The sequence below is a fragment of the Solea solea genome, chromosome 1, assembly GCF_958295425.1.
Source record: "Solea solea chromosome 1, fSolSol10.1, whole genome shotgun sequence".
In the NCBI taxonomy this organism is placed as follows: domain Eukaryota; kingdom Metazoa; phylum Chordata; class Actinopteri; order Pleuronectiformes; family Soleidae; genus Solea; species Solea solea.
Window position 1 is genome coordinate 7,063,436 of NC_081134.1, and position 14,414 is coordinate 7,077,849.

The 14,414-nt window shown below is 38.4% G+C and overlaps 1 protein-coding gene and 1 long non-coding RNA gene across 2 annotated transcripts; one reads left to right on the top strand and one right to left on the bottom strand.

The window, feature by feature from the left end:
- Positions 1-10: 10 nt before the first annotated feature.
- On the bottom strand, positions 11-4,690 carry tada1 (transcriptional adaptor 1). The gene is made up of 8 exons (XM_058635814.1): positions 4,579-4,690; positions 3,808-3,899; positions 3,471-3,536; positions 3,088-3,182; positions 2,738-2,950; positions 1,944-2,095; positions 1,701-1,857; positions 11-944 (listed from the first exon to the last, which is right to left on the bottom strand). The coding sequence occupies exons 1-8, from the start codon at positions 4,650-4,652 to the stop codon at positions 792-794; spliced, it is 1,002 nt and encodes a 333-aa protein (XP_058491797.1). The 5' UTR covers positions 4,653-4,690; the 3' UTR covers positions 11-791.
- A 624-nt stretch (positions 4,691-5,314) lies between these two features.
- LOC131468191 (uncharacterized) lies at positions 5,315-12,950 on the top strand. Its single transcript, XR_009241687.1, has 5 exons — positions 5,315-5,787; positions 6,777-6,850; positions 7,922-11,886; positions 11,966-12,185; positions 12,277-12,950. It is a non-coding gene; the product is annotated as an uncharacterized LOC131468191 (long non-coding RNA).
- The last annotated feature ends 1,464 nt before the right edge of the window (positions 12,951-14,414 follow it).

The window sequence follows — 14,414 nt, forward strand, 5'->3', positions numbered from 1 at the left end:
ATATATATATATATAAGATACATGTTGGAAACAATAACTGTAAAGTCATCTGTGCCCGTGGTAAAGCTCAATAACATTATAAATATGTTGCACAATGAATATTGAACTGAACCATGATTTTTACTAAATTATACCACAAATCCAACCGCAATTGCATTATCTAGCAGAAAATCGTTCAGCTGCGGCCGAGTTCCAATTAGCTTCCTCAGTCAGGGTTCATGCTGGCTCACAGTCACAGAGCGACTACCAGAGAACAAAGTTGTCATTAACGTTATCTGCAACACCTGTGCTTTTCCTGTAAAAAACATTATAGGAACTTTATCCGTCGTTAATCATTCTTATTCGTCTGTTCAAATCATTGTATTATTCCCAACTTCAGTGAGAAACGAGGTATAAACTTCCACAAGCTGAATTGCACACACTGCGCAACCTGGGCCAGAACCTTACTTTTCTTGCCCAATGCTTGTAGCTGCTCTAAATTGAAACACTAATATTATCATGAACACAATTAGATCCTCATTTTATGACAGAAGTCTCATTGATGACTGGTCAACTGCCAAAATGCCTGATGGGCAACACATGCTGCCAGCTAATGCCTATTAGCCTGAACTGACTTCCCAATGTGCAACTATTTCCTTTAATCTTGCTATAGTCATCCATTACCTGTGAAAATAAAATCATTTCCATTTTTAAACACACTGCTGTGTGTCATTTTCAGTTTGAGGATTCATTTTTGTTGTCTGGTTCCTGATGATATGTTAAGTTTATATACAGTCCTGTCCCGTTAGCTCTCAGCTGACGTACACGCCTTCTTTAGCAGCGAGGCGTTGCCGGTGAACATGGTCTTGCTCTAGTTCTTCGTGGCTGGGGTGCCACAGCCGTGACAGGATGCGCTCCATGTTGAGGGCGTACATGGTGTGGGAGGGCATCACACCATGGTGAACCTACAGCACACAAATGTTATACATATATTTAAGCATGAAAACGAATTTCAATACTTACCACTAGTAACAAGTACGATGTTCAATCTTTAATTGTAATTCTGTGACTATTTTACAGAAAATTATAAATACAATGTTCACTGACCATTACCGGTATTATCCCTGACGTAAAGTTTACAATTACAAATAATGAACCATATTCAACATTTTTATACTGTATAAAGTCCATGTCTGTGAGGGTTCTCATTCATCCAGGTCATTTTATGAGGCAACAGAACTTGCTTGATATTTTTAACATCAAATCTCAATGTAGTTTTCTTTTTTCCACAGACAATAGAAGCAACTACTGATAATATTTAGGATTAATAATTCAGTTGTCTCAACTCACTGACCCAAAATGATTAATTTTATGTTGCCAATGACTTAAAATAGCATAGATTACTTAAGTGGGATAAGTAATTATTAGTGCTGGATTATCTTTACATTACATCTATTACATCCAAGTTATGGCTAGAACTTTATATTATACACAATCATTTAAAAAAACATTTAAAAAAAACTATTCACCAAGTAGAAAACAGATTTACATTCACTGATTCATATTTAGTTCCTGATCCAAATCTGCAGCTCTGTGCAGTCATTAGTTCTCAATGCTCAGTTATGAGTTATATACATAATATGTCTAAATGCTTTACTATTATGATGACCTATTATTTAAGTTCCTCCGGTTATATAAGGCACTGAGGACATTTGCCTTACCTGTAAAGCCTCCAGGAGATCAAACAGGCTGATTGGAGAAAGGGGTGCCGGAAGACTGTCAGCAGAACAAGCCAATAAGTGGACAGCTTGTTGCTCAGCCTCATCTGGTGATACTTGAGGCGGTGGACCAGCAGGGAGGGAAGCACTTGGAGGAGGACTGCAGGAAAATAATTGGCTATAAACATTTATAATCACTTATTGAATATACGCTATATAGTATATAAACTAGAGAGAGTGACCTACCATTCATTAACACTTTGGTAAGCAGCCAAGCTGTTTTTCAGATAAGGCTGTGGCGTGACATCACTGCCAAACGCATAAGGAAAATGACCATCCCGTAAGCGATATGCCTTCCTCCTGGTTATGACAGCGGTCAGGACATCTTTTAAGTGGTGCTGAAATAAATCGTAGCTGTAAGTAAAGTGTTGCCCTATCTGCAAACAGAAAGTGGTGAAGAAGATAAAGCTCTACAATCCTCTGCACACATCCTGCTCTGTACATCTATGTAGAACATCTACTGCACATTTGTCTGTCCTTGAGTTGGCTCTTCTAAATCTTTATTATACATTTATTTCCTTTTTCCTTGTTAAAAGGTTTTTATGGGAATGTTCCTTACTAACAGGAAGTCTACAGACAGAGGTAGTTGTACCATGAACAAATTCTAAAGCCCACCAAGGAATATGAATATGAGCAATACATATAAAATGTATTTTCAGGGTGGCTCAAACATTTCAACAACAGACTGTCGAGCAATATAAAGTATATATATATATAGTAAAATAAGTTGCACCATGTTTCTCCGAATCTGTGCTAGACATTAATTCTTACGAAAAAAGGCAAAATATAGATACTTGCTTGATTTTAAATACTTTTTTTCTGTGATTACAGCTTTCTAAATATTTAGTCACCTCATCATATACTCTTTGTTGTTAACCTGTAAGAGGATATATTAGTCACATACAGACTAGTGGAAGTTAAAAGTATCCAGTTCAATTAATTCCCACACAATAATATCCTGTAGACAGGTTCCCACACACCTCAACAGCATAGACCATGGTGCCGACGGCATCGTCTGTTATGTTGTCTAAGCCCAGCTCAAATGCAGTCACCATCATCCGGGCCTCAAGCTGACCTCGTGTGGGCAGCAGCAGAGTGTGAGCACTGAGACGCAGCTCCTCCTCCTCACCTCCTGTCTCTCGTGGACTGAAGGGCTGAGCGGCACTCAGTGGGTTCTGCGGCTGGAACCGATGCTGGAAAAGATGTGAAGAGGATATACAAACAATCAAATAAAGAAGTCATACATTCAGACATCTAAAGTTTAATTATTGACTTAAAAATACCAAAGAGCTGTTGGGGTAAATTAGCCATTTTATACTTTTCTACTTACATCAAATTTCTGTCTAGAGGAACATTTCTTCTTCCCTTTTGGTTTGCCAGGTTTTGAAGCAGAGCCACCCTGCCACAGTAATGGCCCAGTGCCCTCTAGTGGACAAAATTGAAAACAACACCAGATGCATCCACTTTTTTAAAAACATTTTCCTTAACACTTTTATTATTACTAATATTTATTTTCAGTAAATCACCAACACCGTTTCTTTCTCTTTTTATTGATTTGAGTTTATTTAACGTGCATACATGTTGGACATAACTGAAAGAACTTAATCTATTAATTACTTCACAGTTTGCCTTCTTTTAGGTGTATTCATGATGTGGTTTGATATTTCATATGCAGCTACAGAGACACTAGAATATGAAATAAAACTATCTTACCAGGTGTGGAGACGATGATCTGGCAGCGTGTGAGAATGGCCAGGAGAAAATCATTGTGAACATGAACTGCAGAGAAAGGACAAGCGAAATACAAAATAAGTGACACTTTTCAATATAGCACCATTTATTCATGTCCTACTGCTTTATCCTCCACATGAGGTCACGGGAGATGCTGGCATAGGGTAAAAGGCGGGGTACACCCTGGACAGGTCACCAGTCCATCATCGGGCCACATAGAGACAAACAACCATTCACTCTCACACGTATGGACAATTTAAACACGCATGCACAAACTCCATTTAAGACAATATGAATGAAGATTTTCCAGAATACGAACCATTCTCCTGTGCCAATAGACGACGGGCCTCAACGTCAAACTCCTCTTTACTGATCTTTTGTTTAAACCATAGTTTCAGGTTTGCCCAGTAACTGCACAAAGAAAAGAAAAAAACATCAACAAGAGAATTTGACAATAACTTTACTGCTGATTTTACTGTTGTGAAAATGTGTCTGAAAATCACTTGGAAAACCAGGTTTAAATAACCCTAGAGAATCTAAACAACCTTTACAACACACTGAGATCTGAGAAACCTTTATCTGATTTTTGAAAGCACAAAAGGGACATTTTACAGACACACATCTATATAGTCAAGTCAAGACACTATTCAACATTATAAATAGCTCAACATTATAAATACGGTTTGCGTTGAAGAGCTTAGACCCTGACAGCTAAACAAAAAACATTTTAACAGGGAAAATTGGGGTTAACCTTAGGAAAAGCCACAGAGGCGGGGTCCCTCTCCCAGTACACCACCTATATATCGTCTAAGACTGACGCAAATGAATGTACACTTGTCCATCTCTTCTCTTTACCAGAAAACCACAACACCATTTTAAAATAAATATACAAAATACACGTGGTTTGTGTATCATCTCACCCCGAGAACACACTTAAACAGAAGACAAGCTACTGGACACAGGAAACGTTCACAGATCCTAGCAGGCAAGTTACTGCATAAACGAAGATGCACTTTGACGAAAAACCAAGAAGAAAAATCATACATCAATGCTGAGAAAGGAAAATGTGAAATGACACGGTTTTTCTTACTGTTTGACATTATCTCCAATTGCATCTGTGAGATTTTTCTTTGCAACCTCAAGCTCGCTAGCATGAGCCGCCATAACGTAAACCCAAACACTGACGTCATCACCCGGCGACACCAAGCCGCCCTTTTTTGTAAATGTAAACTTTATTGAACACACTAGTTGTTACAAAACAGTACGTAAAAGAGTAAGGTACCAGAAAACTAGTATTCAGCGTCGCTTTTGGAATCAGTAGATCACATAACACGTAGACATAAATAACATATAAATACGTTAAGTATATTTTGAAAAAAATTCAAAGTTCAAATAAATAAAACATTAATAATATACACACTTTTAGGTCAAAACGTTTCTAACAAAACAAACAAACAAAACAAAATAACACGTCAACAACAAATCTCTCGATCACCCCAAGCATCTAATGACAGTGACATCAGGACAGGCCTAGGTAACGCTGCTCTGCGCCTGGCACAGTGAGCGCCGAGCGTCCGCAGAGACGGAGCTGGCAGAAACGTCGCTGCCAAACTATAAATACGTAATTTCGTAATACACAAACCACATGTTTAAATTCTAAATGACTCATTTCTCGCCTCAAATGATCTTAAAAAAAATGATGATTCATTTATTTTATAGTTCAGTTAGATCAACATTTCGATACACACTCCATACCAGATGGTGGCGGTAATGCACCAAATCGTTGTTTGCCAACCGCCATAAACCTCAGAAAAGTAGAAGAAGCATTTAAAAGGGAGACGGATTGATTGGTGACACCACACACCTGCTCGTCTTCACGTAGGTGTTTTTCAATCAGCTGATGACCGCTGATTGCTTCCTCCTCTCCCTCATATTTAATCTTCATCCAGCCAACAGTTCCGCGATGTTACTTTGAAGAGAAGCTGCACGAGCTGTGGAACGAAAAAAAAGACGCAAAAAAAGTGCCGCTGCTTAACTACTGAAACTGTTCCGGGGAGGGAACAGTTGTGGGAGAACTTACCGCCGGGAGAACTTGTGGCGGTAATGCACCAACCGCCATAAAATCTCAAAAAAGAAGGAGGGAACTTTAAAAAAAGAAGAGAAAAAAAGAGAAAACTACCGTGGCGTGACGTCAGACGCCGAAAAGGTGGTCGTGCATCAGCTCCTGTATAGAACCGCAGCAAGGCCGCTCCAGGATGGCGTGTTCGACCTGGTCCAGATTGGTGGCCTGTCCAGAATGGTGAGTAACTTTTGTCAAGTTATCTTAATGGTGACCATAGATATATAACGATATATAAAGGGTAGATGTCGAACGTCCGCACAGGGCGGCCATCTTGCCACAGTCAGCTCACCCATAACATGTGTTGTAGTGGTACATGGACTTTTTAAATAACCATAACTTGCTCGATTTTCTACCGATTTTCAAACGGTTTGGTTTGTTATAAACGTCAGAGATGTAGTTATTATGACACCGCATATGTATTAATAATTATAACCATGGGCTTCAAATAACATTAAACAGAACAGAAAGGTGCAATGAATACATACACACAAGGTATTTCTGTTAAATCAATATATGGGCTACTAAAACTCATGATACAGAATGGCATGAGATGTATGTATACTCTAATAATGGGAATATTACTAATACAATCCAATAATTTAAATTATAACCTGTTTAAACTAAACATGTAATAATTCAAATGACTTTAATAGGAATATTACTAATATAATACAATCATTTGAATTATTACTTGTTTAAACTAAACATGTAATAATTCAAATGATTTTAATAGGAATATTACAAATATAATCCAATAATTTGAATTATTGCGTTTTTAGTTTAAACAAGTAATAATAATTATTTATTATACAGTATTTTTACATTTGGTCCATAAAATGTTAAATGTTGTTCACTGTTTCTAAATTCAATGATTGCTTGAATTGAGCAAAGAAATAAGGAAATATTCACATTTAACAATTAATTTAATAAACAATTTGAAACTCAAACACTTAAACCAATCCATTATCAAAATAGACAAAACAAGAGTAAAAACAAGGTAAAAAAACAGTTAACTCACTGTTCCACTCATGGTCATTACTATTGAGTTTTTCACTGGAAAGACTTTTATGTTAAATGTTTAGAAACAGATTCAGTGTTATACATGTCTTTTATAATTCTGAACTTTTAATGTAGTCATTAAAACACAAACTTTTTTTTTTTTAAAGGAACAACCTGCTTCCTGCTCAAGGAGACCTGGTCGGACCCGCCATATACAAAAGTCTGAGGCTGTCAAAAAAAGGTGAGTGACACCTTTTTAGAGATAATTTACTACATCATTGAAAATGTTATGGCTAATTTTCATAATGTATTTAACACATGTGTAGTATAAGTTTTTTTTGTGTTTTTAAAGAGGGTGGCTGTATGAGGTACTGACATTTCTATACTTGAACTTAAAAGGCATTCCTTAAATTGTAATCAACTTAATTCTATCACTTGTGATTATGTTAATTTCTTTGTTTCACTGTTAGAATAGAATTTGTGCTGGCAGCAATGTTTCTGTGGAGGACCGAAAGGGCCAAAATTAAATAAATAAATACATCATTAAATAACTAATTAAATGTGTAATTAATTAAATGTGTCATCAATTAATTTAATGTATTTAATTAATTAATGACACATTTAATTAGAGCAGAGCAGCGTTACTCAATGATCTGAGCCGGACACTGTAAGCAGCGAGCGTCCACTGAGGCAAAGCTGATCACCTCCAATACCGTCGCTGCCAAACTATAAATACGTCATATCTTAATACACAAACCACATATTTGAATTCTAAATGACTAATTTCTCGCCTCAAATGATCTTAAAACTGCGTTCGGGGACTAAGAAAAATAATTATTTCAGGTTTATATTTTTCTCTGCTGCTATGTTGGGATACATGGCTGCCATGCTACTTAAGACCAAAGCAATGAATCAGACTCGATCAGTGTTAGCCCCGCCTACTGACTTTGATGGGCGATTTTAAGGCTACGTTTACATGATGACGGTCTGAACAGAAGACTCAAAAGTGGCGTCCTGTCTTCACTTTTTATTCTGCGTTTAGACGAGCGTGCATACAGTGACGCAAAAGTGTGTGGAATTCGATTGGGTATGCATGCCAGGCGGCTAGGTGGCGCTGTGATACACTATCACACAACACAGCCATGTATGAGTGCATGTGCAGAATCTTCCTTCCTATTATTTAATGACACATTTAATTCATTATTACACACATTCTAGAGCACCTTACCTAGTTATTTTACACATTGTATGAACATTGAACATTGTCAAGGCTGGAGACTGGACTCAAACATTTTTTTGTCCCCCCCCCCAGATTGAACTTCAAGAAGATCGTCAAATAGTAGGTGTCCTGATTAAATTCTGGGTGGCCGCTGTGTCCCCACTCTTTCTTCGCTGCTGTGCCTACATCTCTCTGCATTGTCCAACATGACCACGCTCTTTCTATTCTCCTGCTTTCCGTCTGTCAAATAGCTGAGGGTTGTACATGGAGCATTTGCCACAGGTTGGTTTTGTATATTCCTGTCCACTTTATTGGTGGTCTGAAATCTGGTCCGTGTTGGTTATATTTTTGTGGAACTGCTGAGCGAGTGATTTGAAGAAGTAGGTGACTGATGAAGTTTTTGAAATTCTCTCTCTGAATGAGTGGGTTGTGTGTGACTAAAATGCCTGGATTGAATAGTTAAGATAGTCTTAGAATATGATTATGTTCAGCAGTTCACATTACAGTTGATATGGTGAAAAATTAATGTTGTGCCTTGTACACTCTGTCACAAGGCTTAGACTTCTTGGCCTCTGTGCCTTTTTTTTTTTCTTTTTTCTTTTTTCCTTCGTGGTCATTAATCTACCGTTAGCCCTCGAATGTTAAAGTAGATCCTGGTCATTTACAAACACTGTACCTGGCTTTGGATGGCAGTGGTGCCATTGCCTTTGTATGGCCATACGTCCCTTAATGCAAGTAGGCCATGATTGCTAACTGTGCCCGCGCCTTCGTAGCCTACTTGTGTTATTGTACGTCTGGCCTTGCGCGTATAGTCATTTTACATAGGCAAACATGGGTGCCTTCCGCGTCCATGCACAGTAAGTGAACTAACCTGTACTTTCCTTCTAGCATCAGTCAAGAGGAGCACCGACATCCCTGCATGTCCATCTTAATTAGATTGCGTTTTAGTTGCGTTAAAATTTCAAATGGAAAATGCAGATTTTCTTTCTTGCTTGGCCGCCGTGCCATTACTATACCTGCATCTTGATCTTCATGGCCACTGTGTCATGACTGTACTTCGTCTTGGTGTTTATGCCAGTCTATCATTTCTGATCAGTTTTTACTACTAGGTTTTCCTGGTTGAGTGTGTGTGTGTGGGATGACTGACGGACTGACCTTTGGACCAAGACTAACACTCCAATTGACTTTACTGCACCAGAAAGGTGAACAAAATTTATGCTGCAAGACTGGCAAGATGCACACCAATTAGACATCAAGCAAATTCAAATTATTTCAAAAACAGGTAAAATGTTTACCTTTCAGGTAAGTATTAAAGGCCTTTGCCACATGATCCTTGTGGGTAAATCGTGTCCACTCAATTTATAAAGTTAATTTGCATCTAAACATTTACAATGCCTGACACATTTTTTTGTTTTGCGTTATTGAGTGCAAAGGCCTTTATTTACACACTGACGCATGCCAAGACTGCCGTCATGGCCTCTCTCTCTCTCTCTCTCTCTCTCTCTCTCTCTCTCTCTCTCTCTCTCTCTGTCTCTGTCTCTGTCTGTCCTGTGTGTCGGATTTAGTCACATTTTGGTCTCAACTTAAGTGGATGATTTTAAAGTTGATTAGTCTTGAGGCGTCTGATTTCAGCAGGAAATTCTGGTACCTTATTTTGAAATGGCTTTAAAATGTAATATTGGTCTTGAATCTCAGGTATCATAGTTGCAACTTGGACTGTTGACAAACGTGGAAGCTGATGTATCATGTAGTAAATGCATCAGTTTACTGTAGCTTGTTTAAAGTTCTTTCAAAGTGCTGTAAAAATTTAGTAATTGATTATGATGAGCTGGACCAGGTCTTCCTTTATTCTCAACTGGTAATTGCTTTGATAAGATAACTGGTTCCTGATTTGATTATGAAGCTAAACATTTGATTTATATGCAAGTGTAGTCACATTAGATTGTAGGTGTTATTCAGCCCATGGATAATGTTATGATATACTTTAAATCTGGCATTTTTTGGCACACTTTTGATATCCATTTAAGTCTTAAACTTTACGCACTGCCATCAGCCTTTGTAGTCGCTAACTGAAATCGAATTCAATATTAATGCTGACTTGTCTCACGCTGCCAAGTTTATTTCCCTCTAAAGGAGTTGAACCTGTTTGTGTTCATAGTCTTTTTGTGCGTCATGTTGGGAGGCCTCCCAGCAGGGGATTTTTATCTTCCCCTGCAAAACTATACGTTACTCGCCTTAGGGATGCAGGGCTATCTTGCATAGTTTCTTTCATAAATTAGATTGTAGGTTGCAGGATTAGAGCGCGTTTCTTTTCTTTAGGAGGACACAAACCTGGCAGAGAGACAACTCGGATTGTTTAAGTGAAAGTTGCGCCAAATGTTCGAACTTTTTATCTTTCATTACGATGACTTGAAATAAAGCTTTTATTCTGTGGGCTGAATTAAGACAGAAATCAGACATAATTTGGTTTAATGTTAAAGACTTCTGTGCAAGTACCCTCTTTGTAGCAGGAGTGAGCAGCTGCAGCTTTTTAATGTATTTTTCTTTATTTGATTTGTTTCTTGGATTGACTTGGTGTCTGGAGCTTTGTAGTTAACAGTGATCATGTAAACGTGGTCTTTTGCCTCTTATTTTTGCGAAGCTGGCAGCTGGTTGAAATGATAGGACTTTATGGCTTGCCCAAAGTGGGATTTTTGATAGATCATAGGGTTAACACCTCACCATATACTAGCTATTTCAGCGAACAAGTGTCTGTAGTCTTATTACCCATGACTTTCTTTCAAATTTCACAATTTAGGCAGCTTGTAGTCATTAGGAAGATGCTTAATCCCAATCTTGGTTAGTTGGTTGCATGAGAAACTGCTATCTCTTAGATGTGTTGGCGAAGTTCCTCCTCTGATTTTTGTAGTCTTGCCCTAAAGTTTCTCTCTGCTTTAACTCTTGCTGAGCTATGCATTAAATGATTCCTCCAACTTGTCTTCATATAAATTTTTTTCTCCCTGCAGCCTTCCACCACCCACTGCTGCTGTTTCATCTGCTAAAGGTAGCCGTATCCTGATTCACTGCGTCTTCATGTGTTGGGTAAGAAGTATCATTAGACTACTAACAATGTAAACACCTTTTAAATGCTTGATCTAATTTACCCAAATGGTTCATCAGTTTAGGACAGAAAATCATTGAATTTGACATTCTTGGGGTCAGTAACCTGACCTCTAAATGTTTGGGAAACCATGCAAAAGATCGCAAGCTCTCTGCATGACCCAACAGCATTGATGTTTGAGTTATTTAATTGCTCAATTTTTAAATCAGTCAAGATTTTATGAGCTGGGTCTTCTTCACACAACAGAGAACAAGGTAAATTGAGTCGACTCGTAACATGGTAAGGCATTTTGTCTTTCCCCTTCTTCTCTGTGTGTGTGAGGAAATCTGGCCACAGATCCTGACTGAGTGGCATACCATGGCTGTGCAGTTTCCAAAATCAGATAAGGATCCATCTGATTTTGTGACTCTGCCTGTCATGATATGCATGTATCTTCCTCCGAAACAAAGGATTGGAATGGACAGTTTGTAGTGTAAATCACATCACATCACTTGTAGATGGTGAAGCATTTGTTTAAATTGGGGTCAAGCATTTTAAGGTGTCTGCTTTGTCAATACTCTGGTGCCACATCTTGCTAAACACACGAGAAGCTCTGAATTGTGAAACTGCTGCCTCTTGCAGATGTTACAACAGCAATGGCTGTTGAAAGGCTGCAGGGAGAGAAAATGAGATCTGAGGACAGGAAAGTGGAATTTATTTCATGCTTAGCAAAATGAGGGTTTCAGCAGAGGAACTTTTTGTGGCAAGGCTATAGAATCAGAAGGAACGTTTGTCTGGGCAACTGGGAATTTACAGTTTTCCATTCAGCCAACCAAGGCATTGGGGTTAGCATCATCCCAAATGGCTGACAAAGATTGCTTGTAACTGTCAGTGTAGGACAGGAAAGGCAGGTATAGGTTAGGGAGGGCATCCATCGGTGAGCTCTGACTGGATGTGAGGACCTGTCACACTTGACCAGGTGAGCTACCTGAAGATTAGTCATTTGTTTACTTTTTTTCTTTTTCTTGTGACTTATCAAATTCGTCCTTGTTTTAAAGAGATGAAGGCTGCAGCACGTTCCTGGATCAGAGGACTCCATGTTGGACACCACGATCTGGAGAAGTCCCGTCCCGGATGACTGCGGTGATGACCTAGCCCAAGATGAACCGACCCTTCTATGACGAGGACTTCGCCCAAGATGAACCGACCCATCTACAACGAGGACTTCGCCCAAGATGAACCGACCTTTTCCACCTCTTTTCCACGGGATGTCTTCAGGTACGTTCTTTCAGATGGTACTCAATATGTTTAATCCATATTTACTTAATACTAAGTGTGCTGACTCTTATTTATTTTATTTTTTTGTTAGATGTTGGACCTTGCCAAACTGTACACATGCCTCATTGGCTGCTACGTCACTCTGCCCAACAGGACATGGTCACCAAGATTTTTTTTTTTTTTTTTTTAATGGACTTTAACCCCCCCTGTTCCCACTGACCCACAACCACACATGACAAAACAGTGTACATGTGATGCATCACCACACTATAATACAGACACTGCTAATTTCAGCCTGTTTCAGTCAGTAAAAGATCGCAAGCTGCATAACCCAACAGCATCGATGTTTGAGTTATTTAATTGCTCAATTTTTAAATCAGTCAAGATTTTATGAGCTGGGTCTTCTTCACACAACAGAGAACAAGGTAAATTGAGTCGACTCGTAACATGGCAAGGTATTTCTTCCTTCCCCTTCTTCTCTGTGTGTGAGGAAATCTGGCCACAGATCCTGACTGAGTGGCATACCATGGCTGTGCAGTTTCCAAAATCAGATAAGGATCCATCTGATTTTGTGACTCTGCCTGTCATGATATGCATGTATCTTCCTCTGAAACAAAGGATTGGAATGGACAGGTTTTTAGTGTAAATCACATCACTTGTAGATGGTGATGGTGTACAGACACTGCTACTTTCAGCCTGTAATGTTTGACATTGAAAACTTGTAATTATTGCCTTCTTTATATCAAGTAAAACTTTTGTTCTTAACTTTATGGTTGACTTGTATTTTTTCAGTGATTCTGTGATGAGTGTTATTTTGGCAAGTTAGTGCTTTGAACTTAAAGATGTGGAATTCTTTTAAAACAAATTGCAATGATCTGTTACTGTAGACTTGGCACCTTTTGACACTGCTTCAAGTGTTAGGTTGATCTTAAACAGAAAACTCAAATCCTATATGGATTTGTACAAGGTTTTAAAGGGAATATAATAAATTGTACTCTAAAGCAGGGAATGCTACAGTGGATGGTGATGCTGTTACTTGCCCCCATCTCACAACTTCCTTACTTCTAGCCGCTAAGACTAAATATGGCTAATGCATAAAAATATGCCACTGAACATTAGACTACTTTGCTTTAAAATGCCTTCTTTTAACTAAAGATTTATTTTTACTATTTTATTTCATCTGGCTTTTCATTGTATCTTTTAATTCTGTCTTTACCATTTTACGCTTAAAGGTTTTATTTTTCTAATATGGAAAGCACTTTGTAGAGTTGTTTTGAAAAGTGCTATTGAAATAGTTATTTGAACAGTGTTGCAGTACCATTAACAGCAGCAATATGATAATATTTCTGACTGTCTCAGCCTCAGGTAGGTGATGTGATGAATCACAGCCAGATAACACTCCACACATTAGTGCAGGAAAATATTCAACAGTTAAATAAAACACTAAAGTGTGAGGCACAGATGTACAAGATGTTTCCCAAAGTAAAGATCAGACTTGGAACAACCAGTAGACAAAGAAGTCAGTGGCTTGTTGCAAGCTGCAAACACTAGTGACCCAAGATGGAGAGAGGGGCGAGGACACGATTCTTCCAGTCTCATCATCCAGTGCATCATGAATTCGACAGGAAAAAGAGATGACCGACAATTTGGTTGTGTGATGATGCTTTTGTGGAGAAGGGGGCTGATTTTTTTGTTTATTTTCTGCCACCATCAGGAGGCGCTGTTTTCAAAATGTACCGTTTTTGCATAGATGTCTTCAGCCATGGCCCATCATCAACCATAGCAAGTTTTGTTCAGATCGGACCTAACGTCACAAACGTATAAGAGTTAATTGAAAGATTTAAAGTTCTTAAACGCAGCTCAAACTTCTTGTCTCCTCAGTCTCCTTACCAAAGTTCGAATCCCCCTCATTTTCATCCCTAATCCCTAATCCATCAGGATTCTTCCTCCCCTTCAAAACTCCAAATACGTAAGTCAAATGTCATAATGTCAAATGTGAAAGTAAACAATGGCAGTGGTTTGGGAATGATTGTCACATGAGATGGAATCAGTTGAGGAAATAAGAAAATAACAAAATATCAATACAGGAAGTAAGAGGCGATACAATCCAACACAATAGCTGAAATGATAATGAAGAGTATATATATGTTAATCTCAAGCATGAAATGCATAAATACTGCCATGAAGACTGCAATATGGTCTGGCAGTAAAGCTACCCAACCACTAGGT

Bases quoted from the DNA above. Each gene is read 5' to 3' on its own strand.
- tada1 (XM_058635814.1), bottom strand. From the start codon at position 4,652: ATGGCGGCTCATGCTAGCGAGCTTGAGGTTGCAAAGAAAAATCTCACA. The intron at 3,900-4,578 runs GTAAGAAAAACC...TTCTTTGTGCAG, and splicing joins ATTGGAGATAATGTCAAACA to TTACTGGGCAAACCTGAAAC. The intron at 2,951-3,087 runs GTAAGTAGAAAA...CATCTTTTCCAG, and splicing joins CCTCTAGACAGAAATTTGAT to CATCGGTTCCAGCCGCAGAA.